The sequence below is a fragment of the Emydura macquarii genome, unplaced genomic scaffold (assembly GCF_026122565.2).
Source record: "Emydura macquarii macquarii isolate MOO-44397 ecotype Brisbane River unplaced genomic scaffold, CSIRO-AGI_Emac_v2 contig_1045, whole genome shotgun sequence".
Lineage (NCBI taxonomy): Eukaryota > Metazoa > Chordata > Testudines > Chelidae > Emydura > Emydura macquarii.
In genome coordinates this window covers 13,311,152-13,334,724 of record NW_027131182.1, presented here as the reverse complement: position 1 = coordinate 13,334,724, position 23,573 = coordinate 13,311,152, and the positions used below count along the sequence as shown (strand labels likewise).

The window sequence follows — 23,573 nt, the reverse complement described above, 5'->3', positions numbered from 1 at the left end:
CCTTTTTAAAATGTAGGTTGCCAATATGGTAAGGACTTCTTCCTGCATTTGGGGGGTAGCTAACTTTGCATGCTACAACACTGTTTGTCTCAACTGATTTTTATTAATTAAAACTTTTTTCTTTTATCCTTTTTGTTTTTACCAGTTTAGGAACTCGCTGTTTGAATCTGCTGGGGTTCCAGCAATTCATGGGAGACAATGAGATGACCTCTGACTTCATTGATGAAGGAAAGGAGTTAATCAGAAGAGGTAATACGAGTACAATAAATGTGTCTAAAATTCTGTGTTAAAACTGCATATTGCTTATGGCTTTTTTAGTAGTTTGTCCTAAAATTGCAAGCATAGTTTATATAGCTAACAGCCATATTGGTCTAAATCCATCACCTCTCACAATTTGAACACTATAGGGCTTGATCAGTACCTAAGGGAGAGTCTAAGGAAATCTTAGATGCTTCAGGAACCAGTGTTTGTGAATCAGTAGGCAATAATCTTCTTTTGGAATCAATACTGACCTGATGCACCAATTTGGTGTTAAGATATAGTGTAGAAGTGTAGTATTTCACATGAGATAATTAGCATCTCTGTTCTTTCTCATTCAAGAAGGACCTCATTCTTCTTCAAGTACTTGCTTATGTTGATTCCAAGTAAGTGTGTGCGTACTGGGTGCATGGTTGCCGGAAGGTTTTTCTCCTAATGATATCTTAGGGTTGGCTCTGGAGTCTTCATGGTGCAATATATAGGGCCCTGCCATCCCCCGCCTCTTCAGTTCCTTCTTACCACCCATGACGGTCACTGGAACATTGATCTTCTCTTGCTCTGCAAGCATTTTCCTAGTGGTTGTTTGAACTGATACCTGTAAATAGTCATAGTTTGAGTTATAGTTGGTTTAGTTAGTTAGGACCCTGCTTATCAGGGTCACCTCCCCTTCCCCAGGGCTAGGGCATGCCTTGTTCCCCCAGCTTTAAACTGTGTGGGGCTTGCAAAAAGCCCATGCCCAGAAGTGATTCCCATACCACTTGTCTAAAGTGTCTCAGGAAGACCTCATCAGAAGGATCTCTTTAAGATCTGCAGGGGATTCTGCTCTAAGACAAAGAAGGAGAGGAGTCAGAGATTTAAGTTCATCCTAATAGAGGCTGCTTTCTGACCATACTCCGTGCTGAGCTGACACTTAATCCACATTGAAGCTGATGTACTGCAGTGGTGTCCATAAGAGAGATGGTGTCAAGGAACACTCTGCGTCTGGAGACCGCCGTCACAGAACACTGGCACCAAGACACACCTCATGGTTACAGCACCACTCGCAATCCTCTGTACTGCATAAGAAACAGAGGAAGATGGACCAAGGATGCTCACTGACGCCCAGAACAACAGAGCGTGAGGGCTTGAGCAGTGTACGACCCGCATCGGGCCACTTAGTGCCATATCCTCAGCCACAGTACCGTTGACTCCAGCCCCGGGAAGAGGGTCTGTCGAGTCTGGTGCCTTTGGACTTCCTCCTCAAGGAGACCTGGAAGGAGGACTTCAAAAGCCTCCAGCATGGAGAGGAGCTGTAAGTGTCCAGGGAGCTGATAGAGAGCACACCGCCACTGTCCCCTCCCAGGTGGAAGCGTGCTCAGACACCAAACCACCATTACCAAAAAAGCACCCAGAGCCATCCAGGGAAAAGCCAGCTATGATGCCACGGTCGTCATCTCCCTGTCACTGCTCACCAGCACCGTTGGGAATCGCATCACCCTGGTCTCCGCTAAGTGAGTTGTCAGGCTCCGACTCTGAAGCGGAATCCTACTCCGCTAGAATAAGCTTGTACCGCTCAGAGAGGCAGCACCAGAGGATTGAGGCTAGTCAGCCCTTCCCCATGCCTTGTCTGCCACAGTGGCAAATTCCAGCTCAGTGGCCCTTTTTAGTCCCCTGGGGTGTTCCACCAGGCTCAGAGTTTGTAATCAGGACAGTCACTATCTCTCACCTCTGGGAGCAGACATCACCAACCTCTGTTGGGTGATATGCTACCACATGGTACTTGAACCAGGACCGAATATGACGCTGAGCACGACATCGATGCTGGCACCGAGTTTGAGGAACCATCACCGCAGGATCCTCTGGGAGCAGAAGCTCAAGAGCCTGCCCCGGTCAGTGTGTCATCCTCATTGTCCCCAGATGAAGCAGTAACGGTGTCCTCAGCAGCACCAATTGCAGGATACAGCAGGGTTCATCAGGAACTCTTGAGGAGGGTGGTGCAGAATTTGGGGCTGTCAGGTGTCTCTGACAACACAGACCTTCTGGTGGACATTCTAGCCCCTGCAGGCCCATCCAGGAAGCACTGCCACTAATAATGAGCATTTGTGACACAACAAAGTCACTATGGCAGACTCCTGCTTCTCTGCCTCAAACTGCAAAGAGGGTAGAGGAAAATATTTTGTACCCTCCAAGGACCACTAATATCTGTATACTCACCCCCCCACCAGGGTCACTCATAGTTGCAGTGGCCAATGAGCATGAGAGGCAAGGTCAGCAAGGCCCCATGCAAAAGGCAAAGGATGCAATTGGACTTCTTCAATAGAAAGGTGTATTCTACTGGGGGGCTCCAACTCCGTATCACGAATCAGCAGGAAATTTTGAGCAGATACAAATTAAACTCTTGGGAGGGTCTGTGTCAAAGTTCTCAGAATCTATACCATCAGACTCTAGGGCAGAGTTCACAGCCCTAATAGAGGAAGGCAGGGCAGTTGCAAAGGCCTTGCTTCAGGTGACAGTGCAAGCTGCGGCATCCGCCATGTCCAGTATCTCATTGGCAGTATTGATGTGTTAGAGCCTTGGGCCTCCTGCACAAGGTCCAGCAGACAATCCAGGACCTTACCTTCGAGGGTCTGGTGCTGTTCTCTGAGCAGACAGACTCGAAACTGCACATCCTTAAGGACTCTTGGGCTTCTTTATAGTCCATACTCCAGCCCCGCAAAGGAGGCATTTCAAACCTCACCCCTGCCTCAGTTCTACCAATCCCAACCCAGGCAGGAGTATAATTGCAAGAGGGGCAGGAACGAAAGGGTGACCCTCTCAGCATCCTACCAGCCAAGGCCCTGAACTGTCGAGGCAATCCTCCAGTTCCAAACAGAACTTTTGAGGATGTGCCTGAGGGAGATGTACCAATTCAGGACTTGGATTCTTCACCTCTGTTCTTTTCAGACCTACTATCCCATTTCTACCATGTGTGGGCCCAGATCACGTTGGATCGCTGGGTGCCATGCATGGTAAAACTGGGATACTCCCTTCAATTCAGTTCCTCCCTCCCTCCCACTCCCCACCTTCTTTGTCGCTCTTCAGGGATCCTTCTCACAAGCAACTTCTAATCCAAAAAATACAGGCGCTCCTAAAGATAGGAGTGGTGGAGGAGGTTCCTCAGGAGATAAGGGGCAAAAAGTTCTACTCCCACTACTTCCTAATCCTCAAAGCCAGCGGTGGTCTTGGACCCATTCTGAACCTATGACACCTCAACAGATTCATGAAGAAGTTGAGGTTCTGCATGGTCTCTTTGGCCTCGATTATTCTCTTTTTGGATCTGGGGGATTGGTATGCTGCCCTCAGCTTGAAGGATGCATACTTTCACGTGTTGATAATTCCAAGTCACAGAAGATTTCTCTGGTTCATAGTCAACCAGTCTCACTGCCAGTTCGCCGTACTTCCATGCGGCCCCTTGAGTGTTTACCAAGTGTATGGCAGTCGTCGCCACATTCCTGAGGAAGCGGATGGTACAAGTGTATCTGTACCTCGACAACTGGTCGCACCAAGGTGCAGGTGGAAGTAGACATACAATTGATAAGGTCAACCTTTGCCACGTTGGGCCTCCTGGTCAATGTGGAGAAGTCAACTTTGATTCCCACTCAGAGGATAGAGTTCATAGTGGCAGTGCTAGGTTCAAACCAGGCCAGGGGTTTTCTTCCAGAATGTCGATTCTGGACTATATGCTCAATCATAAGAGCTAAAATGGTACCCCATCTACCACCATGGCCTGAAACTGCTGTGGCACTCTAGCAGCATGCACATAGGCCGCTCAGCCTGCCAGACTACATCTCAGACCATTCCAGGCCTGGCTAGCCTCAGTGTATCATCCATCCCGAGACCACATAGACAGGGTAGTCTTGCTTCCTTCCTCTGTGGTAAAAGCCTTCCACTGGTAGCTCAATCCGCAGTGGGTCTGCGCAGGAATCTCCTTCTCCATACCTTACTCATTGCTATTCCGGGTCACTGATGTCTCAGTGATGGGCTGGGGAGCTCATGTAGGGGGGCTCCGGACCTAAGGTCTCTGGCCACAGGCAGAGCTCTCACTCCACATCAATGTAAGAGAATTGAGGGCAGTACACTTGGCCTGTCAGACCTTCCAAGCCCACCTGGAAGGCAAATGTGTATTGGTCACGACAAGTAATACAACAGCCATGTTCTGTATGAACAGACAGGGTACAGCACGCTCCTCTCCTGTGCCAGGAAGGCCTCAAACTGTGGGACTTCTGCATAGCCCACTCAATTCATCTTGAGGCATCCTGCGTTCCTGGGTCTCGGAATGAGTTGGCAGACCACCTCAGCAGGTCTTTCTCCAACCACAAGGGGTCTCTCCGTCCAGATGTGGTGAAAGACATCTTCCAATGGTGGGGAGTTCCTCTTATAGACCAGTTAGTGATGAGACACAACAGGAAATTCATGCAATTCTGGTCCTTCCAGGATCACAGCCCGAGATCAGTCATGGACCCATTCCTCATCTCTTGACCAGGTCGTCTGTCCTATGCATTTCCTCCTATCCCACTCCTTCACAAGGTCCTGCTGAAGGTCAGGAAAAGTCCTCTGTAATTCCGGTAACCCAACATAGCCATGCCAATACTGGTACACCACACTCTTCAATCCGTAAGTTGAAATGCCTATCAGTCTGTCACTAGTTCTGGACTTGATCATCACTCAGGACCATGACCTCCTTCATCACCCCAGTCTAGAGTCTCTTCACCTCATGGCATGGAAGCTCTGCGGCTGAGCCCTCTGGAACTAGAGTGCTCAGAACCAGCCAGAGAGGTCCTCATCAGGAGCAGAAAACCTTCCACCAGGGCCACTTACTTAGCTAAGTTGAAGAGGTTCTCCATCTGGTCAACTCAGAAGGGTACTCCGCCCACACTGTAGTCAATACATTTAATTGTGGACTATCTGTTACATCTCAAACTGCAGGCGCTGTCGGTGTCCTCAGTCAAGGTCCACCTGGCTGCAATGTTGGTGTTTCATCCCTGGGTTGCAGGCAGTTTGGTGTTTACCATCCTGATGGTGGGACTTTTTCTTAAAGGTCTAGACAGGTTATACCCTCAAACATGTCAGCTGATTCCCCAATGGGATTTTAGCCTTGTACTGTTAAGACTGATGGGTCCTCCTTTCGAATCTCTAGTGACATGCTCACTTCTGTCTTTCTAGTGGCCATAATGTCAGCCAGGAGAGTCTTGGAACTCAGGCACTCACATCTGAGCCTCCTTATATGGTTTTCTTCAAAGACAAGATTCAGCTGCGCCCTCATCCAGCTTTCCTTCTGAAGGTGGTGTCACAATTCCACTTAAACCAGGACACATTCCTTCTGGTTTTCTACCTGAAGTCACACACCAACAGCTGAGAGCAGAGGCTGCATTCTCTGGACATTTCACAGGCTTTGACTTTTTATATCGAGAGAACAAAGCCCTTTAGAAAACAATGCAGCTCTTCATAGCAATAGCAGACAGGATAAAAGGCTTTCCAGTGTCATCACAAAGAATCTCTTCATGAATCATGTCATGTATCTGGATGTGTTATGACTTGGTGAAAATACTGGCCCCAGTGCTGACAGTTCACTCCACAAGGGCACAGGTATCCTCAGCAGCGTTCCTCACTCAGATCCTAATCCAAGATATTTGTAGAGCTGTGATGTGGTTATCTGTTCACACTTTTGCGGCACACTCTGCTGTTACAAAACAAGCCAGAGACATTGCTGCATTTGGTAGAGCGGTACTGCAAGCTGCAGGTTATTGAACTCTGACCCTTCCTCCTATGGATCTACTTGGGAGTCACCTACTTGGAATGGACAGGAGCAAGCACTCAAAGAAGGAAAAAACCAGTTCTTCGAGTGCTTGCTCATGTCAATTCCATTCTAGGTGTGTGCACATCTCTGTGCAGTTACCGGAATTTTTTTCTCTTTAGCAGTATCCATAGAGCTGGCTCTGGCATCCTCTGGAGTCCCACGCACATGCCGCAGTATATCAGGCACCACTGGTCCTACGCCCCCTCAGTTCTTTCTTTCCGCCAGTGCCACCCACCCGCCTATCCGTCTGTCTGAGCCAGGCAGCAAGAAGGAACTGAAGAGGCGAGGGATCGGCAGGGCCTCTATACAGTGCCATGAAGGAGCGACTCCAGGGGGCTCCAGAGCCAACCCTATGGATACCATTAGGAGAAAACCTTCCAGCAACTGTGAACTGCACACACACCCCTACTTGGAATGGACATGAGCAACACATCTCAAAGAACAACAGTTATGGAAGGTTAATAACTGGGTTTTTTCACTCTTCATAGGAGTAGGAATGTTAGTTCTGATGTCCTATCCAAATTCCAACTTTCATAAATGTTTTCTCCCTTAATTCTCCCTGAAGTTTCAATTAGATATTGTATTATTCATGTCATCTCATAAAATGTTTTGTAGTGTTGCTGAGTACTGTTAAACAGCTACATTGGAAGCCTGTATTTCATTAATAGGTGACACAATCCCTGTGTATGATACTCTTTAGGCGTATTTCAGGGCCATTGTGATTCTTAAGTAGTTAAGATTTATAAAGCTGAAATCCTCAAATGGAAGGTGCTATAGTAATGTTTAATCAGTTTTTAATAAGTTATATAAAGACTCTGTACATCAGTCATAAAGTATAATATGAAGTTACTTGTACTCTTTTTTTTTTTTTTATTGGAAAGGTCCATGCACCTCTACCCCATAGCAAGCGAATATGGCACCATGTATTTTGCAGAGAATATCTTTTAAAAGGACCCTTAAACATCCCTTCATTAAATTTACAGAGCTGAATATTGTCATTGTCCCATTAATTCATTCTTAGAACCGCCAGGCCTTCAAACAAAACCAAAACACTTGTATATTTTAGGTGACATCTCAGTTTCTCTTTGACAGAGATCCTTCCGTCTAGTACAGCATTATAATTTTAGAATTACTCATTCTTCCTCCCTGCTCCCATCTGCTAGTTCCCAAATTTGTGCCATGTTATTAAATATAGGGGAAGTTCATTTTAAGCTTCATTCAAATGTATCAGAAGTAAGCATGTAGTTAAATTTAAGCTTCAATTTTTTTCCTCAGATGAGTCCCATCTTCATAAAAAATTAATCTCTTTAAGAGCATTGGTCGAATTTTTTTCAGTACCTTTTTTAATCCTTGCTTCTTTAACTGTTGTATAATCACTGGCGGTTTTTATTACTTTGTAGTTAAATTAAAATAATTTTCCTTTTCTAGAGAAAAGAAAACGACAAAGGCAGGAAGAAGGTGAAAATAGAAGAAGGGTATGAGAATATTTTAGAAAAGTATTTTACTAATTTTCTGTGTACTGTATGCTGGTATGTATTACAACTTTCCATTAGGACCTTGGTTTTCAATATCTTAAAAAAAACTATTGGGAGGGAATGCTTGCAAGTAAAATATATTTTAGCATGAAAGGACACACACTGATTAAAATTGTATCTATTCAGGAAGACACAGATATACGTCTAACAGTATGCACTCAGAACATTTTATGTATAAAGTTTCAGCTCCTCTAGTCTAGTGTGTGAGGGGGAATATCCCAAGATAATAGATTTAGGATTCCAGATATGATCTGGGTAAGTAATGTTGCTCGTATTGCTGACGTGATGTATTTTTTGTTTTTGTTCTGGGGGGTTTTGGATCAGGAATGGAAAGAACGATATGGTAACAGCCGAGAAGATTCCACTAGAAATAGAAATGTTCACACTGACCAAAAAGAATCTAGTTTCTCAGAGACCAATGCAAACAGATGTAAGTAATACACTTTTTTTCTATACTTTCTTAAAACCTTCACTGGCATAATTGTATAAGTAGCAATAATTTGTTTTCTACTTATTGTGTCAGCATGTTGAGTTTACCTCTTTTTGTGGCACAAAGCCATGATGTTTGCTACAGGAGAGACAGTAGGTTTCCATTGGGTCTGGCAATCTTTGACATTTCCTCTTTCCACTCCATGGGGTATGTTCTGAGAGTAGTCACAGATTCTTAGATCAGTTATTGAACTCTTTGATTATAGTCTTATGACCTGAGCAGCAGTCCTCAGCTTTGGGATTGACAACAAAGTGGATTGTAACACTGTATTCTGAGAGATAGGGATGCTTGAAATTTTTTTACAAAATCTAAGATTTTATAATCTGTAACCCTTCTAGTTGCCCAGATAACCTTTCAAATGTAAACTGTCACAGTAATTAGACTTACAGAATATTTATTCAACATACTGAATATATAACCTACTGTACAAACTTGTAGTTCAAAATTTTTTATATAATGTATTAAACTACAGTATGTTAAATCATTTGACGTTTAGTATGTATTTTTTTGAGGGAAAATAGTAAAATATTGGTCAAACTTTCAACGTGTAGGCAATAAGTTTTTACGCTTACTGGAGAGTTTTACCCTTTATTTTTTGCACTTGTACACATTACTGAATTTTTACATGTTTGCCCATAAGCTTCTCAGAGTAGAACACAAATGTTGATATGCTAATACAGGAAATACAGCTGACCATCAATACAGTGAAACTGAATATGCATGAAGTGCTATTAAATTAATAAAGTAAATATATTGAGTAAAGAGAAATAATTGTCCTAGGTAACTACTTTCAGTGATAGTAATATGTGTAACTAGGTACAAATTTTGAGACAGAAATGTGGTGAGTTATAATTTTTTTCCCACCTGGAAATCCAATATTTATGACGACTAACTGAAATTATTTTAATGATACCCAAAAAATATGCAGCATTCCAATATTATAACAGGAGGAGCACCAACTAATGTTAAGACTGCATATCAGATTGCATTTTAATACTTGTTTCCAATCATTTTTGGAAACTTTTTTACTTTTTTTTCTGGCATAGTCTAGCCCAAATGCTTGGTTTGGGTTTAATTTGGTGTTTGTTTTAAGAAACATAGTTTCAACCAATATTGTGTAACCACTTTTGAATCAGGGTGTGGGAGGAATATATTTTTCCAATTACAAAAGCTCAATTTTAAACTGTGTCAAAATAGGTCTAATTGAAAAGTGTTTTGGAGTTTTCTGGTGATACTGGGTGTAGATTGGGCAGAGTTTTGGCCCTTTTGAAAAATTGCAAGCTGTGCATATGGAGTGAGTGCAGTTTCCACAGTGGTACTGGTTGGAAATCTGAGCATCCAACTAGGTTAGCCAAATATTGAATCTATCTAGAGTCAGGCTTATTTTTTCAATGACATACAAGTAATATGTATATTATGTTTGTTTGATCTTAGGGAGAAAACATTTATAAGACATGGGATAATAAAATGTTTATAGAATAAGCAAATATAATTACTTTTTTTAAAAAAAATATTCAGCAGTGTCTAAGTATACCAGGTCAAATGGCAGGACTGAAAGGGATAGAATAGAACTCCTCCAAGATGCTGAACCTTTGGATTTTAACGCGGACTCAGTTAATGATGATCCCCTTGAATCGGACTCAGGAAGGTGAGAAATTTTCAGTTTTATCTAAATGAAGTGTTCTTACTTATTATTATTTCATTGACCTATGGCAACTATATCCAGTTCACAAGCATTATCATTGATGAACAGAATTCAGAATCTCCCCTAGTTTTTGTGTCTTAAGATAACTAGGGCAGTGTTTGAAACCACTTGAAACTTAGTGCTAGTGATTCCGTCTCAATCTCCCAAATGCCTAATGGGTCAAAATTATTTATTTCAGTCAATATTTTTGACTTGTATGTAAAATAAATAAATTGGATACATCTGAAATGTATGTTTCATAGAGGCAAAGGTGAAGGACAACAAAGGGTGAACAATCCTGTAAAGAATGAAGGACATTTCATAGGCTGACTGTTGCTAGGCTAATTGTTTCCCACATTGCTGGTAATCTAGCAGCCAGTATGAATTAGAATCTAGCACACTTGTTTTAAAATTTCAATTTTTACTGCTTAGACAGAATTGGTTTGTCTCACACCAGTGTGAAATCAGGACTAATTCCATTGAAACCACACTGGTTATTAAAACTGGTGTCAGGGGAGAATTAAGCCCGGTGTCTTTTCCAGTGCAACAATTTAAAGCATCTTAAAATATGTAGAACAGTGCTAGAAGTGCCCTTTGCTTTTGTGTCTGGTCAGGATTTCATTAGTTGTTACTAAAGATAAGATTTTGTCACCATGACTTTTACTAAGAATAACCAACAGATCAAGGGCATTAAACAAAAATTCACAGAGCCCCTGACTTGTCTGTGTGACTTTTATTAAAAATAACCGGAATGTGGGGGAGGGTGGAGGGGATGACGGCTGAAACACCAGCAGGGGGAACGGACAGCCAGAGCCTCACTGCCACAGAGAGATGACTTCCTGACTTCTGTGACTAAATCATATCCTTAATTATTACAAAGGGGAAAAACACAGTTGTGATGCTCTTTTGAATATAGCAAAAACAATGAGAGTTCTGTAGCACTTTAAAGACTAACAAATTTAATTTCAGCAGGCATACGCTTTCGTGGGCTTCAGCCCACTTCCTCAGATGCAGTTGGTAGAATATGGATATATATATGTTGCCTCCTATATATGTTGCCAATATTTGCTCTGTTATTTGTGCCAACTGTATCTGAGGAAGTGGGCTGAAGCCCACGAAAGCTTATGCCTGTTGAAATTAAATTTGTTAGTCTTTACAGAACTCCCGTTGTGTTTGCTGTATACAGACTAACACGGCTACCCCTCTGGAACTCTTTTGAATATATGTATTTTTAAGCCTTCATATATTTGGCAACCGATTTGGGTAACCATAATTTTTCCCCCTCAAAAGTTGCTATTCACCTTTTAAGGGTGTTGGGTGGTGCTATTTCACTGGATAGCATGTAGGCTGTTATCTTATTTTGCTGATAGTACAATCTAAAGACTTTCAGATATCAATAAAAGTGTTTTCCTTACAATTTAACTAAAATATAATACTTTGGTTTCTTCATGGAATAATGAGAGAGGTAGTATAGAAACAAGACCTCCTCACGTATGTTTAAATATTCTCTTGGTCATTTGATGTTTAAAATATTTAATTTCAAATAGCTAACAACTGTGTAACGTTTTTATGCAAGTATTTGTTCGATTACTAGAATCTCAATTTTAGTGTAATTTCATTGTACAGATTTTTCATGTATTTTTCTTATATATAAGTGAATAAAATGCATTGGGATCATTCAGGATGAAAATCACTGTAAATGTAAGTTATTCTGCAGTTAAAATATTTCATGTGGCAATACATGGGCAGAATAGATTTCTTTTTAGTACACACTAGATGTGACTTTGCTTCTATGCTTTATTGATGTTTTCTTTCTTTCTCCTTCTGAGGTTTTATATGGTTTCTTTATGTATGTCCTATAGGTATCAGCCTGGTGGAAGGTATTTGTCAATGTCACGAAGCCGAATATTTGATGATGTCTAATTCCTTCAAAGCTTATGAAAACTTAATAGAAATCAAAGTCTACTATTCATTATTTGGAAAATACTGTATTTGTAACATTTCTGAACCAAAAAAAGCCTTTTCTTTATTTTAAAAAAAAAAAGAGAGAGAGAAAATTGTGGAAAACAAAGGAACAATAATAGTTGGAAATGCACCTTGTATAATAACTCTCCCACTAAGGGTGGGCTAGAGTATACTTGTATTAACAGGTATTGTTAGAGTGTTTTTTGGTTTGTTGTCCTTTTTGGGGGGGCAATAAAATGATTTTAAAACCCTAGTTTAGTTAATTAAATGTTAATGTAGACTAAACTTTTATACATGTAAATGGGCTCAAATTGAACTGAAATTTAAAATTTTGGGGATGGATTTTTTTGGGGTTACTCTCAAAAATATAATACGGTTTAGGTATCCTAAATGCAGTTAACAATTACTGTAGCGCACACTGTTATTATACATCTTTCTGTTTGAACTTTGAGCCTGAACCAAAGTCCATTGAAGTGAAAAGTCTTCCATTGACTCCAGTGGCCTTTGAATTAGGCCTTTTATGAGCAGAAGAAATTGAATGGCAGTTTTGTATAAACATGTTGGCATAAAATGTGGAAGGCTTACACATGAGCCATAGAATTGGAGATTTTTTCTGTTTTAATATTATATGCAGATAAATGATGTTAGCATGTGTAATTAAGATTAAATATAAACAAATATTTTCGCTATCACTGTCATTCAAGCATGTGTGTAATAACAAGAATGCATCCTCTAAGGTATGGTGACTGTTTAAGACGACATTTTACAGTAGTAGCAGTTGAAAATCTTGGCACATTAATGGTCCTGTATGTGTAAGAGAAATTATAATGTGAAATATCAGTTTTTTAAATTTTACAATTTTCAAAAACTTCCTGTACGGTATAAAACTCCTGAAGCTTTCCATTTGATTAATTTAACTATATGGTGTGATTCATTGTTGGTAAATGTTTTTGACATCCCAACTGCACAGCCTTGCATAAGGGATCTGTGTTTTTAAGGTGGCTGTATTTTGCAATAAGTAGGCTCTTCATTGTAAAAAGAAGAAATGCTTATTCACACAAACTCCACCAAAAATTCCAGTGAGTAGCAGTGAAAAAATGCTGTCATGCTAATGATTTTTTGGGAAATATGCTCAACTTAAAAATTTGCTTTGTTTGCAATTTTCAGTCAGTTAGGTTTTAAGTTGACATTTTTAAATCACTTAGGAGTTTTCTCATGTGCACTCATTGCAAAATGATGGTGAAAGCTGAAGCATAAGATCTCATAACTATTTTTCTTTCTCATACTTGAAAGATGGGCAACTCCTAAAGCATCTAGAAATGGGGTTACACTGAAAAGTAGGTTTTCATGGATGAGATATCCATTTAGTATATCTATCTTCTACAATCTGTGTTAATATGATTCTAACTTGCTTCAGTGAATGGTAATTCAGAAGTCCAGAAAATAATGCTATTTGTAGAGGAGTATTATCTGCTTAGTTACAATGATTTGAGTAACTATTTTGAAGGATAGTGAAATTCTAATCCACTTCTATGGAACCAATTACATAAATAAATGGACATACAGTAGATTAACTCTGAATCCTTTCTTTAGATATATGTGCTGTTCCTAATGAAATCAGTGAGAACCTCACCTGCATCCAAACACAGAAATATCTCTTTAAAATGTCCTGGGATAATTTTTTTTTTTTAAAGTGTTCTGGAGTTTGGGGAGTTCCTGCTCTTGTGTGTGACTTTTAACATTAGAAATCCAGGTCTTGTGAGCCTTGGAAGACTGATCATTGGAGAACCAATAACAGCACCAGAGACTAAAAGCTGAACAATTGAGAGGAAAGAAATGTTTATTCAGATTGTTTAAAACTTAGTTTATTGTGCCTAAAGAAAAGCACCTATTTAACTCCAATAGCAAACATTTTGGAGAAAGGATCTTCATTAAATTCTCTCTATCCCTCCCCTTGAATCAAGGTATGATTACTGAAAATACTCAGGCTCTTCGACACATTCTCCTTTTCTCTCCTCCCCCTTTAAGTCTTCCAGCAAAACCATGTGAGACTAAATTTGGCATTTCTATTTTCTTTTATTTTTAAAAAAATTGATTTTTACCTGAAGACCTGAAAGCTTATTTTTAAACTTCATAAAGAATTCCCACCCCACCCCTCAAAAGCACATGCTCTTCATTAATGCATTGCAAGTCAATTTGAAAGAGATCTGTTCTAACTTAATTCCATTGCTGTTTAGGGAAGATAGACTAAACTTCACAGAAGGAATGCTGGATGTTCACGAAGAGTCTGAGCCAGTTGTCTTTGTGCAAGTAGAGCTTAGCCCTAATGGGGCCTACTCATGCTATTGTTGAAGTCAATGGAAGTTTTCTTTGACTTCAGTGGAAGCATGGTCAGACCCATATAATAGTAAATTTAACTAGACCCTCTGTCTGGATTCCCACTGATAATTTTCAAAGTGGTGCATAAGGATTTAGCCAGGTGACTCTAATGTTAATGGGATTCCAGAGACTAAAATACAAACACCAACATGGAATTTTAACCCCCAACTGTGGTGGGAATTTCTTAGGTTTTGTGGTCTGCTTCAGGTGGTGGTGCAATGAACTGATGGTCTAGGGATTGTCCATAAAGCATAGAAGTAGTTGCATCACAGATAGGATGTTTTTGTATTAAAGTGTTGCTTTCAGAGTTTCCTTGAGTGTTAGCTAAATGACTGGGGTGAGATCCCACCCCCACTGAAGTGAATGGCAAAACTCCCATTGACTTTTTTAAATCCAACAATTGAATTTTTAATAAACATTCTTGTACTAATTAATTTACACTCTGTTTAAAAAGAATCCTGTATGATTTCTTGTGAATGTAAACCTGGAAGATTTATCAGTGTTACCATTTTGTGAGAGAATACAACTGTGGAAGTACATGCTGTTTTCTAAAATAGTAATTTATTTTACTTCGTAAACCTCATAGATATGTACATATTCTGTTCCTCCACCACTGATATTCAAAATTAGAAAGTCCAAAAATAATTGCATTGTAAACTACTGTGATTTGGGAGACTGAAGAATAACATGTATTTATGCTGCCACTTCATAATCATACTAAAGAGAATGTAGATCATATTTTCTCTTAAACTAAAATTTCACTATATTAAATTACAAGTAATATATACTTTCTATCTTGCATCATGTTTGTCATGCTGTTTGATTTTATAGTTGTGAAATATGCCAAAAAGGTAGAAAATTAAATACAAACCATGTTTGGATGCTGTTATGTCAGTGATATAGTAGAAAATAATCCTTGCAAATTTTGAATACATTTTAAAAAAAATCATAATGCTCAACATGAATAATAATCCAGCGGTGTTGATTTGTTTTTCTTCTTTTTTTTTTTAAGTATGGGTAGGGAAACTTACACCTAGTTAAACTTAATGTCTTTGCTAGATTTGCAAATCTGTATTATCAGGTATTTAAAAATGTGTGTAGAAATAGCTGCATTCTGAAGTGAGTTCTGTGTACTTTACTTACATGGGTCTGGCCTGTAGCATTCAATAAAGGGAATCATTTAACAGTTTAGGGAGAAACTAAAATAACTATAGAAACAATGATGTTCTAAATACCAATATCTAGTATCGGGGAGATATGATGTTGTCCTTGAGGTACGATTTTGAAGTGCTAAGGAAAAAGTCCTTTTGGAACAAATTCTATACTGCTATAATTCACACTACTGAGGAATGCTTAATGTCTACTATTTGATTAAACACAAATGTAGTATACGTAAATTTAAACAGCTATGATTATAGTATTAAGAGGACTGGGGAAAGCTGCTATCTTTTCACTATTTATGTTCTTACTGTTGCAAAGCCCTAACAATTATTTTATAGCCCTCACAATTACCCTAGAAGGTGTAATAATTGTGGGGTTTTTTCTACTCCAATTCAGTGTAATTATTGTAACTTGTTTAATTTAATAAAAGTATCTGAAATTCTGTAACTGTTCCATGAGAACAAGTGCAAGTTTCCTGTTCTCTTCTTTCACTATCACTGTTAATTACTTGAGACCTAATGTGCACTTAAAATATTAGAGATAATTTTATGAAGTAGTGATTTTTATGAAGCTTATGAAAGAAGTTCTCATTGATTCATTCATTATAATTAAATATATCTTAACTGTTAACAAAAAATACTAGTTTTGATGCTGTGTGTATTCGGTGTCCTAGCATTTGATTTCTCTAAAATGCAAGAAAATCATTGTAATTTTTACAGAATGTTCTTTGTAAATAATAGCTTGTAACATTTTGATTGAGATTTTTAAATCCCCTTTCTCTAGTATGCTCTGGAGGGATATCTACTGCCTCACAGCAGTACTATGCCAATTCTACTTGTGCCTCTAGCAGGTAGTCTAGTCTGAAGTTGAGACACTCCTACATTTTTCATTCCCTTAATATGGACCAACCATTACCAACAAAAAAGTTACACCTTGAACCAGACCCTCACTCTACTGTATTAATGAACTCCTGGCATTAATTATGCTGTATTACATTCAGTAAGTTTTGTTTGTCATAAAGCAAGATTAGCGAGTTTATTCTTTGTAACCTTCAAATATAATACGGTGCGCTCCTCCTCACCACGTTAATATGTCTAACTATTTTAGTGTTGATTGTAACATGAGCAATGCCAATTTGCAACTTTTGGTTATTACTTCATGACTATGTCTTACTAGATGACATACTCATAAAATTTAGTAGCTGGAGGATGGTGTCTCAGAATTTTTCTTAGTCAAAACTCTTACTTGAATACTTTCATTCCTATAGACAAAAGTGGAAGGGCAGGAAATTAATTTATTTCTCTTCATACAGCTTTAGTAATTGCAGACCTTATTCCATTTTCAAATGTGTATCAAAAATAGGGAATAGGAGTGCTGGTTATGGATAGACTAGCTTTTTACCTAATGATACAGGAATAAGTGTGCATAATATCATGCTGTATTGTTTTGACCCACGCTGAATTGCTGCTGTTTCCTGTGTAGTGTTCTAAATTATTGCTGCACTGGATATATTTTTTAATTGTACGTTTGAATATCTAGTGAAATAAAGTTGTTTGCATGAAATAAAATGCATTTCTACAATACTACTTGTATGTGCTTTATGCATTCAAACTTCCTTTAGAAATGTTTGTTACTGATCTTTTTCAGATAATTTTACTTTTTATCATTTGTGAATTGATTTGAGAGTTAAAACCTTACTCTGTATTTTTTAACTTCCTTCAAATAGTAGACTAAACTTAGAGGATTTGTATGCACACATCACACATTTTAAGAGGGGATGGATACTTTTTGGAATAGTTTACAAAGGTATTCTGAAAAAGAACAGTTATACATTGGGCTTATTTAGTTTTATTTTCCTTCAGCCCAACTCGTTAAACATGGGAAGTACCACAGTTGATAACTACCTTCACTGGGAAGGTTTAAGTTGTTGAAGTATGAATCTTCCCTTGTAGTCCATCCAAAGTGCACTGTTAAAGATTGTGATCTGGACCTCTGCTTTTCTGCAGCCTCACATCTCCCACAATTCGAATGTATAGTAGGCTGTTTCCTTCCTCTCTGCTATTCCAGGAGCATTGCAATGTAGTCTCTGCTGGTCATGCCCCCTTCTCTGGTTGTCCATTGGAATTTCTACCTCCAGGGCAGCATTTAATGGCTGTTTGTTTTGCTCGTCAACTTTACTTTCAATCATTTTTCAAGGAATAGCATGCAACTTTATAATTCCTTTTCCTCTTCCCCTAGAACAGGTACTTGGAAGCATGATGGTTTCATCCACACAGATCCGCCACTGCAAAAACATCCTCTCTCAAACTCCTTGGGCAATGGCAGAGCATAAAGGCAGGAACCTGGCTAAGTCTATGCAGCATCTCCCTATGTGAGACAGTATTTACAGATTCTACAGGAGTAAAATTATTCCCTTCCTGTTCACAGCAAGCTGACACGTGCAAGAAAACTGGCACAATAGATACCCTACCTGCCCTGAGGAGCAATGATTCCAATGCAGAAAAGCCCAGTCAGGAACTTCCCAGACTTTCAGGAAGAGAGTATAAGGATGAAGATGCTGTCAGGCCAGTTAAGGTAGTCAGTCAGTCCTATGAAAGACCTTGGCTGCAAGGAAAAAACCCTTAAGGGATCCAAAGTCCCGCCCAGAACTAATGCCAGTCTTCACTTCCTTGGGGAAAGAAGCAGGACTCCTACACAGCTCCTCTTCCTAAGATAATTGGCAGAATTCCTAAAAAGACCCTGTCTCATAAGCAATTTAAATGGGACCCAGAGGGTAGGTACTTTAGCTGGAGGTCTAAAGGCTGTCAATAAAAAGGGTCACAAAAGACTGCCCTGGCTATAGCAAGGCTGGGACTCCTGTAAAACAGGCAAAAAGAGCCAAAACACAAAAAGGGAAAGAAAATATAAAAGATCTACGAAATTTTTGTATTCACTTTTTCTTCTCTATTGAGGAGAGAGAATTTCCTGCTTCAGGCTGTCACCGGGGCACAGAGTTAAAAACAAAGGTTTCCTCCCTTTCTTGATGTACCCTTCCTTTATAGATGTAATCAGAAATGAATGGGAATATCCTGATGAGGGAAAGGGTATAAGCAGTCATACACTTAGCTATTATAAGATGCAAGAGCCAAAAAATGCCATAATAGAAAGACTGAACACAGATGCTGTGATGGCAGCAGTGTTAGTAAAGGACACGATGATCCCAGCAAAAGAGAATTTCTTGCCTAAAGATATAGTTGACTGAAAGATTGAGGGTAGCTTTTCGAGGGATTTTTGAGGCTTCCTTGGCTACTCTGAGCATTCCTGATCATTACCTGCTTTACAACAGCTGCAGTGTCTTCCACATCATGCACTGAGGCTTTTCTATCTTCCCTTCAAACCTTCACGTACTCGTGACAGAGGTCAACCTAATGGGGTGGGGAGCAAATAGAAAAAAAAATATAGGGATGGAAGAGACCTTTGGAAGTCATAAAGCCCAGCCTCTTGTACTGAGGCATTACCAAGTAAACACAGACAGGTGTTTGTCCAGGCTGTTCTTAAAAACCTCCAGTGATGGGGATTCTACAATCTCCCTTGGAAACGTATTCCAATATTTAACTGCCCTTATAGTTAGGAAGTTTTTCCTAATATCTAACTTAAATTTCCCTAGCTGCAGATTAAGTCCATTACTACTTTTCCTGCCTTAGTGGACAGGGAGAACAATTTATCACATCCTCTTTATAATAGCTCTTAACGTATGTGAAGATTGTTACCAAGTCCCCCATCAGTCATCTTTTTTCAAGAGCAAATATGCCTGATTTTTTAACCTTTCCTCGTAGGTCAGATTTTCTAAACATTTTATCATTTTTGTGGTCTGGCCTCTCTTCGTTTTATCCACATCTTTCCATGATTGTGATGCCCAGAAGTGGACAGCTGAGGTCTTGCTAGTGATGAGTAGAGCGGGACAATCACTTCCAGTGTCTTTCTTACAACACTCCTGTAATACACCCCGGAATTATATATTTTGGGAGCTTCATTACATTGATGACTCATATTTAGTTGGTGATCCACTATAATACCTTAGTCCTTTTTGGAAATATTACTATCCAGCCAGTTATTCCCCATTTACTAGTTGTGCATTTGATTTTTTTTTTTCCTTCCAAAGGAGTAGTAATTTGCACTTGTCTTTATTGAATTTGGTCTTGTTAATTTCAGACTAATTCTCTAATTTGTCAAGGTCACTTTGAATTGTAAACCTGTCCTCCAAACTGCTTGCAATTCCGTGTCGCCTACAAATTTTGTAAGTGTACTCTCCACTCTGTTATCTATGTCACTAAGTAAAATAGTGACTAGTACTGGACCCAGGACTGACTTCTGTGGAACTCTACTAGATAGGCCCTCCCATTTGACAGTGAACCATTGACAAGTACTCTTTGAGTATGGTCTTTAAACCATTGTGCACCCACCTTATAGTAATGTCATCTAGACCCACATTTCCCTAGTTTGCTTGTGAGACTGTTGTATGGGACTGTATCAAAAGCCTAACTAAAATCAAGATATATCATGTCTACTGCTTCCCTCTCCCTCCTCCTCCACCACCACCAGTAGGCAAATAACCCTGTCAAATAAGAAATTAGGTTGATTTGGCATATGTTCTTGTCAAATCCATGCTGGCCGTTCCTTATAACTGTATTATCCTCTTGGTGCTTACAAACTGATTGTTTAATAATTTTGTTCTAGTATCTTTCCAAATATTGAAATCAGGCTGATTGGTTCATTATTGCCTGGGTCCACTTTCATCACCTTTTTAAAGATAGGTACTATGTTTGCCCTTCTCCAGTCCTTTGGACTGTCCTCCATGAGTTCTCAAAGATAATTGCTAATGGTTCTGAGATTGCTTCAGCTAGTTCCTTAAGTAGCTGAGGATGAATTTCATCAGGCCCTGCCGACTTTAATACATCTAACTAACCTACATATTCTTAAACCTGTTCTTTCCTTGTTTTGGCTTGCATTCCTTTCCTCTTACTGTTAATATTAATGGTTGAGTATCTGGTGACCATTAATCTTGTAGTGAAGACTGAGGCAAAATAGGAATTAAACATGTCAGCCTTCTTGGGGTCATCCATTATTAGCTCTCCTTCCCTGCTAAAACTGGGACACAGAACAGAACACAGCATTTGGAGCTCCATAAGCCAGAATGAGAGCATCAACATCTTGTAGCTCAGAGTGATGAAGCTAGCCTACGAGGATTGTACAGCCACCTCTAGGGCAATCACATTCTGGTCTAGTCTGAGACTGAGACCACCACCTTCACAAACACTGAGGTCAAACTCAATCCTACATTCAAAAGTGATGGAAATAGTAGAAAGGCCAAAGGAAAATCTGGCTTCTGTAAAAGAAATAAAGGGAGAATTCAGGGACATGCAGTCAACTCAGAAGGGTGTCTGAAACAAAGCCTTCAACCTGAAATTCAGCATTCTGGTAGTTTGTTCTTTTTGCCAATCATAAGAACAGAAAGCTGCTGAAATACTTTTCAAGGGGTAGCAGCTCCCAGGTCCTGGGGGGTGGATGCTTTTGCACATAGGTGGCTGAAGTAGCTGAGAGCCCTGCTTCATACATTCACACCTCTCTCACTTCTTGGGAGGGTGATTCAGGAGATAAGACTAGAAGAAGCAAAGGTAATGGTTCTTTAAGTACTGGTCCCCTATGTGCAGTCCACATGTGGGCATGCGTGCACTTCATGTGCCTGAGATTGGAGATTTATTTCTAGCAAATAGTGTCTGTTGATCTGCGTCTGCCCACTTGTCCTCTTCATTCTCTAAACCAAGGATCTAAAGGGTGGGGTGGAGCAGAGCAAAGCAGAGTGATGCCTCTCCAGTTCCTTCTTACTCCCACATGTCCTGAGTTGGAGTCCTCTCTGTCCACAAATTTCTCTGTGCTTCTTCCTTCATCAAACCTGTAAATAGTTTTCAGTATTTTAGTGTAGTTAAAGTTTTTAATCTTACAAAGTTTGCAGATGATACCAAGCAGGAAGGGTTGAAAGAGCTCTGGAGGATAGGATTAAAATTCAAAATGATCTGGACAAATTGGAGAAATGGTCTGAAGTAAATAGAATTAAATTCAATAAAGACAAATGCACAAAGTACTCCACTCTAGAAAGGAACAATCAGTTGCACACATACAAAATGGGAAATGACTGCCTAGGAGGAGTACTGCAGAAAGCGAGCTGGCGGTAATAGTGTGTTTCACAGTGTCAAGGTGGTTCTAAAGAATCTCTTACCAGAGGTGAATTCCTCATTTCATGCTTCGCAGGAATTGGTCCTCCCATCATTCTGTCCAAATCCACAGCTTCCTACTGAAAATCTGTGGTATAATCTAGATGTTCCTAGAACACTGAAGATCTATCTCAACCTCAGTGGTTCAACAACAGGATAAGGTTCCTTGTTTGTGTCCTTTCTTCCAAAGTCTTTGGGCATCCAAATTAGCTATGGACAGGAGATATAAGGCAAACCTATTCCTGAAGATCTCAATCCCACTGTATAAGATCTTTGGTGACATCATGGGCAAAAAGATCTTGTGCTTTGGCTGAAAAAATCTGTAAGGCAGTAATACGGTCTTCTATCAATACTTTTATAAAACATTGTAAGGTGGACTTTCTATCCTATGCATAGGCACCTCCGTTGGAAAGAAGGAGCTACATGTGGTGATCCAAAACTAACTTGCCATTCAGGCATTTATTTTCAAGAGGCAATTTCTCTATTTCAGTCTGTTTCTTTATGCCTCCCTACTTAATGTTCACTGCTTGCTGCTTCCCATATGTCATAAAATTTTGGAAGATACTGGGTTGCGGAATGGGAAATTCCTTACTCAAGAATTTATCTTCTAGTAGCATCTCCCACATATTTAACCTCCCTGCTATGTCTTCATTAGGTAAGGGAAAACATTAAATATTTTATGTCTGCAGTTTGTGGGCCAGTTAGCCTACTGTACATAGTTCACTGGTAGGTATTAAGACTATTGTTACTAATTGTATTCTAAGAGTTTCTACACAGCTTTGTTATGAATCTTCTGTCAGCAAGCTGGAGAAGGATATGTGGATATCATGGGCTACACTGCAACACTGAAACTCTTCCAGAACTACAGAGAGGCGGGGAGCATACCAAAGTGGTATGTCACAATTCTACTAAAAAGGAAATTATTGGGTAAGAAATTTCCCATTCAGTACAATGACATTGAATTGCTAGTATAATATTGTCCATTCATATAAAGATGTATACGTTCTAAGTATTGCATATGCTTGTTTTGCCAGTGATTCTCACAGTTCAATGTTGCATTGTGCAGATATAAAATGATGTGCAAAGGAGCACAAGGTAAAAAAGGATAAGCATTGACAGGTTATACGTGAAAACACTGAGTGTAACTTTGTGACTCATAATAGCTGCTATGGTCATCCAAGAACAGCATCTAAAAGCCTAAGGAGGGAATGCTTAACTAAGTTATTTGCTTGCATGCTGAGGATCTCACTTACCCCTGTGTCTTGTTAGACACATCCATTCTCTTCCCACACCTTGGCACTTCTTTACTTGTTTCGTTGGTCAAGAACAAAAGGTACAAAAGAATCTTGAGACATACTACCACTCAATGCAGAGGACAACAGCTCATGTTTAACCACACCTGTAGCCATATGTAACCTCTACTCATGAAGACTTCTGGAACAAAGCCCTTAATGACATAATACTGTTCATTTCCTTTTTGCCAATACAGAATTTTGCTTTAGTGTTTAATCTTGCATCTGGGCCTAAATAGAAAAGCCTTTCCTTTTGACAAGCAATACCTCTACTTTTCAGCAGGTCAAAAATGCTCATAATCATCAGTAACTGGATAACATATTAAATGATCCATCCTCTTCTGTCTCTCTAGACAAACAAATCTCTTCCAGGCAATTCTCATTTTCTGTCTTGATTATTATCCTCTCTTCTTTTATATCCTCGTAAAGACCAGTTTCTTCTGTGACACTATGACATTCCGGGGTGCAATCCAGACCAGTGTCACCATTTCCCCTGCAACTTGGGGTACCTGACAGTGCTTTGCTCCTGTGGCTGTCAACCTGAGCTCCTCACAAACAGCCAAACAGTGGGCGGGTCACACCCTGACGTCTGTGTATGGCTACAGCTCTGGTCAAGCAGTTCTAACCTCAGCAGCCTGTCAACAAACACCCGTCACACTCTGGCTTCCAGCAGCCTTGGTTATTACTTGCACGGTGACCCAACATGCTCCCAGTCTTCCCCAAAAAAGTATGTCCTGCACTGT

At 39.7% G+C, this 23,573-nt stretch overlaps 1 protein-coding gene across 1 annotated transcript in view; it reads left to right on the top strand.

Annotated features, from left to right (window-relative positions):
• LMBRD2 (LMBR1 domain containing 2) overlaps positions 1-16,870 on the top strand; it is a 46,508-nt gene extending 29,638 nt beyond the window's left edge. Inside the window, exons 15-19 of the mRNA XM_067545521.1 lie at positions 146-249; positions 7,502-7,548; positions 7,933-8,038; positions 9,617-9,746; positions 11,645-16,870. Of these exons, the coding sequence (XP_067401622.1) occupies positions 146-249; positions 7,502-7,548; positions 7,933-8,038; positions 9,617-9,746; positions 11,645-11,705 (448 nt within the window). The 3' untranslated portion in view covers positions 11,706-16,870. The remainder of the gene's footprint in view (positions 1-145; positions 250-7,501; positions 7,549-7,932; positions 8,039-9,616; positions 9,747-11,644) is intronic.
• Positions 16,871-23,573: the final 6,703 nt, after the last annotated feature.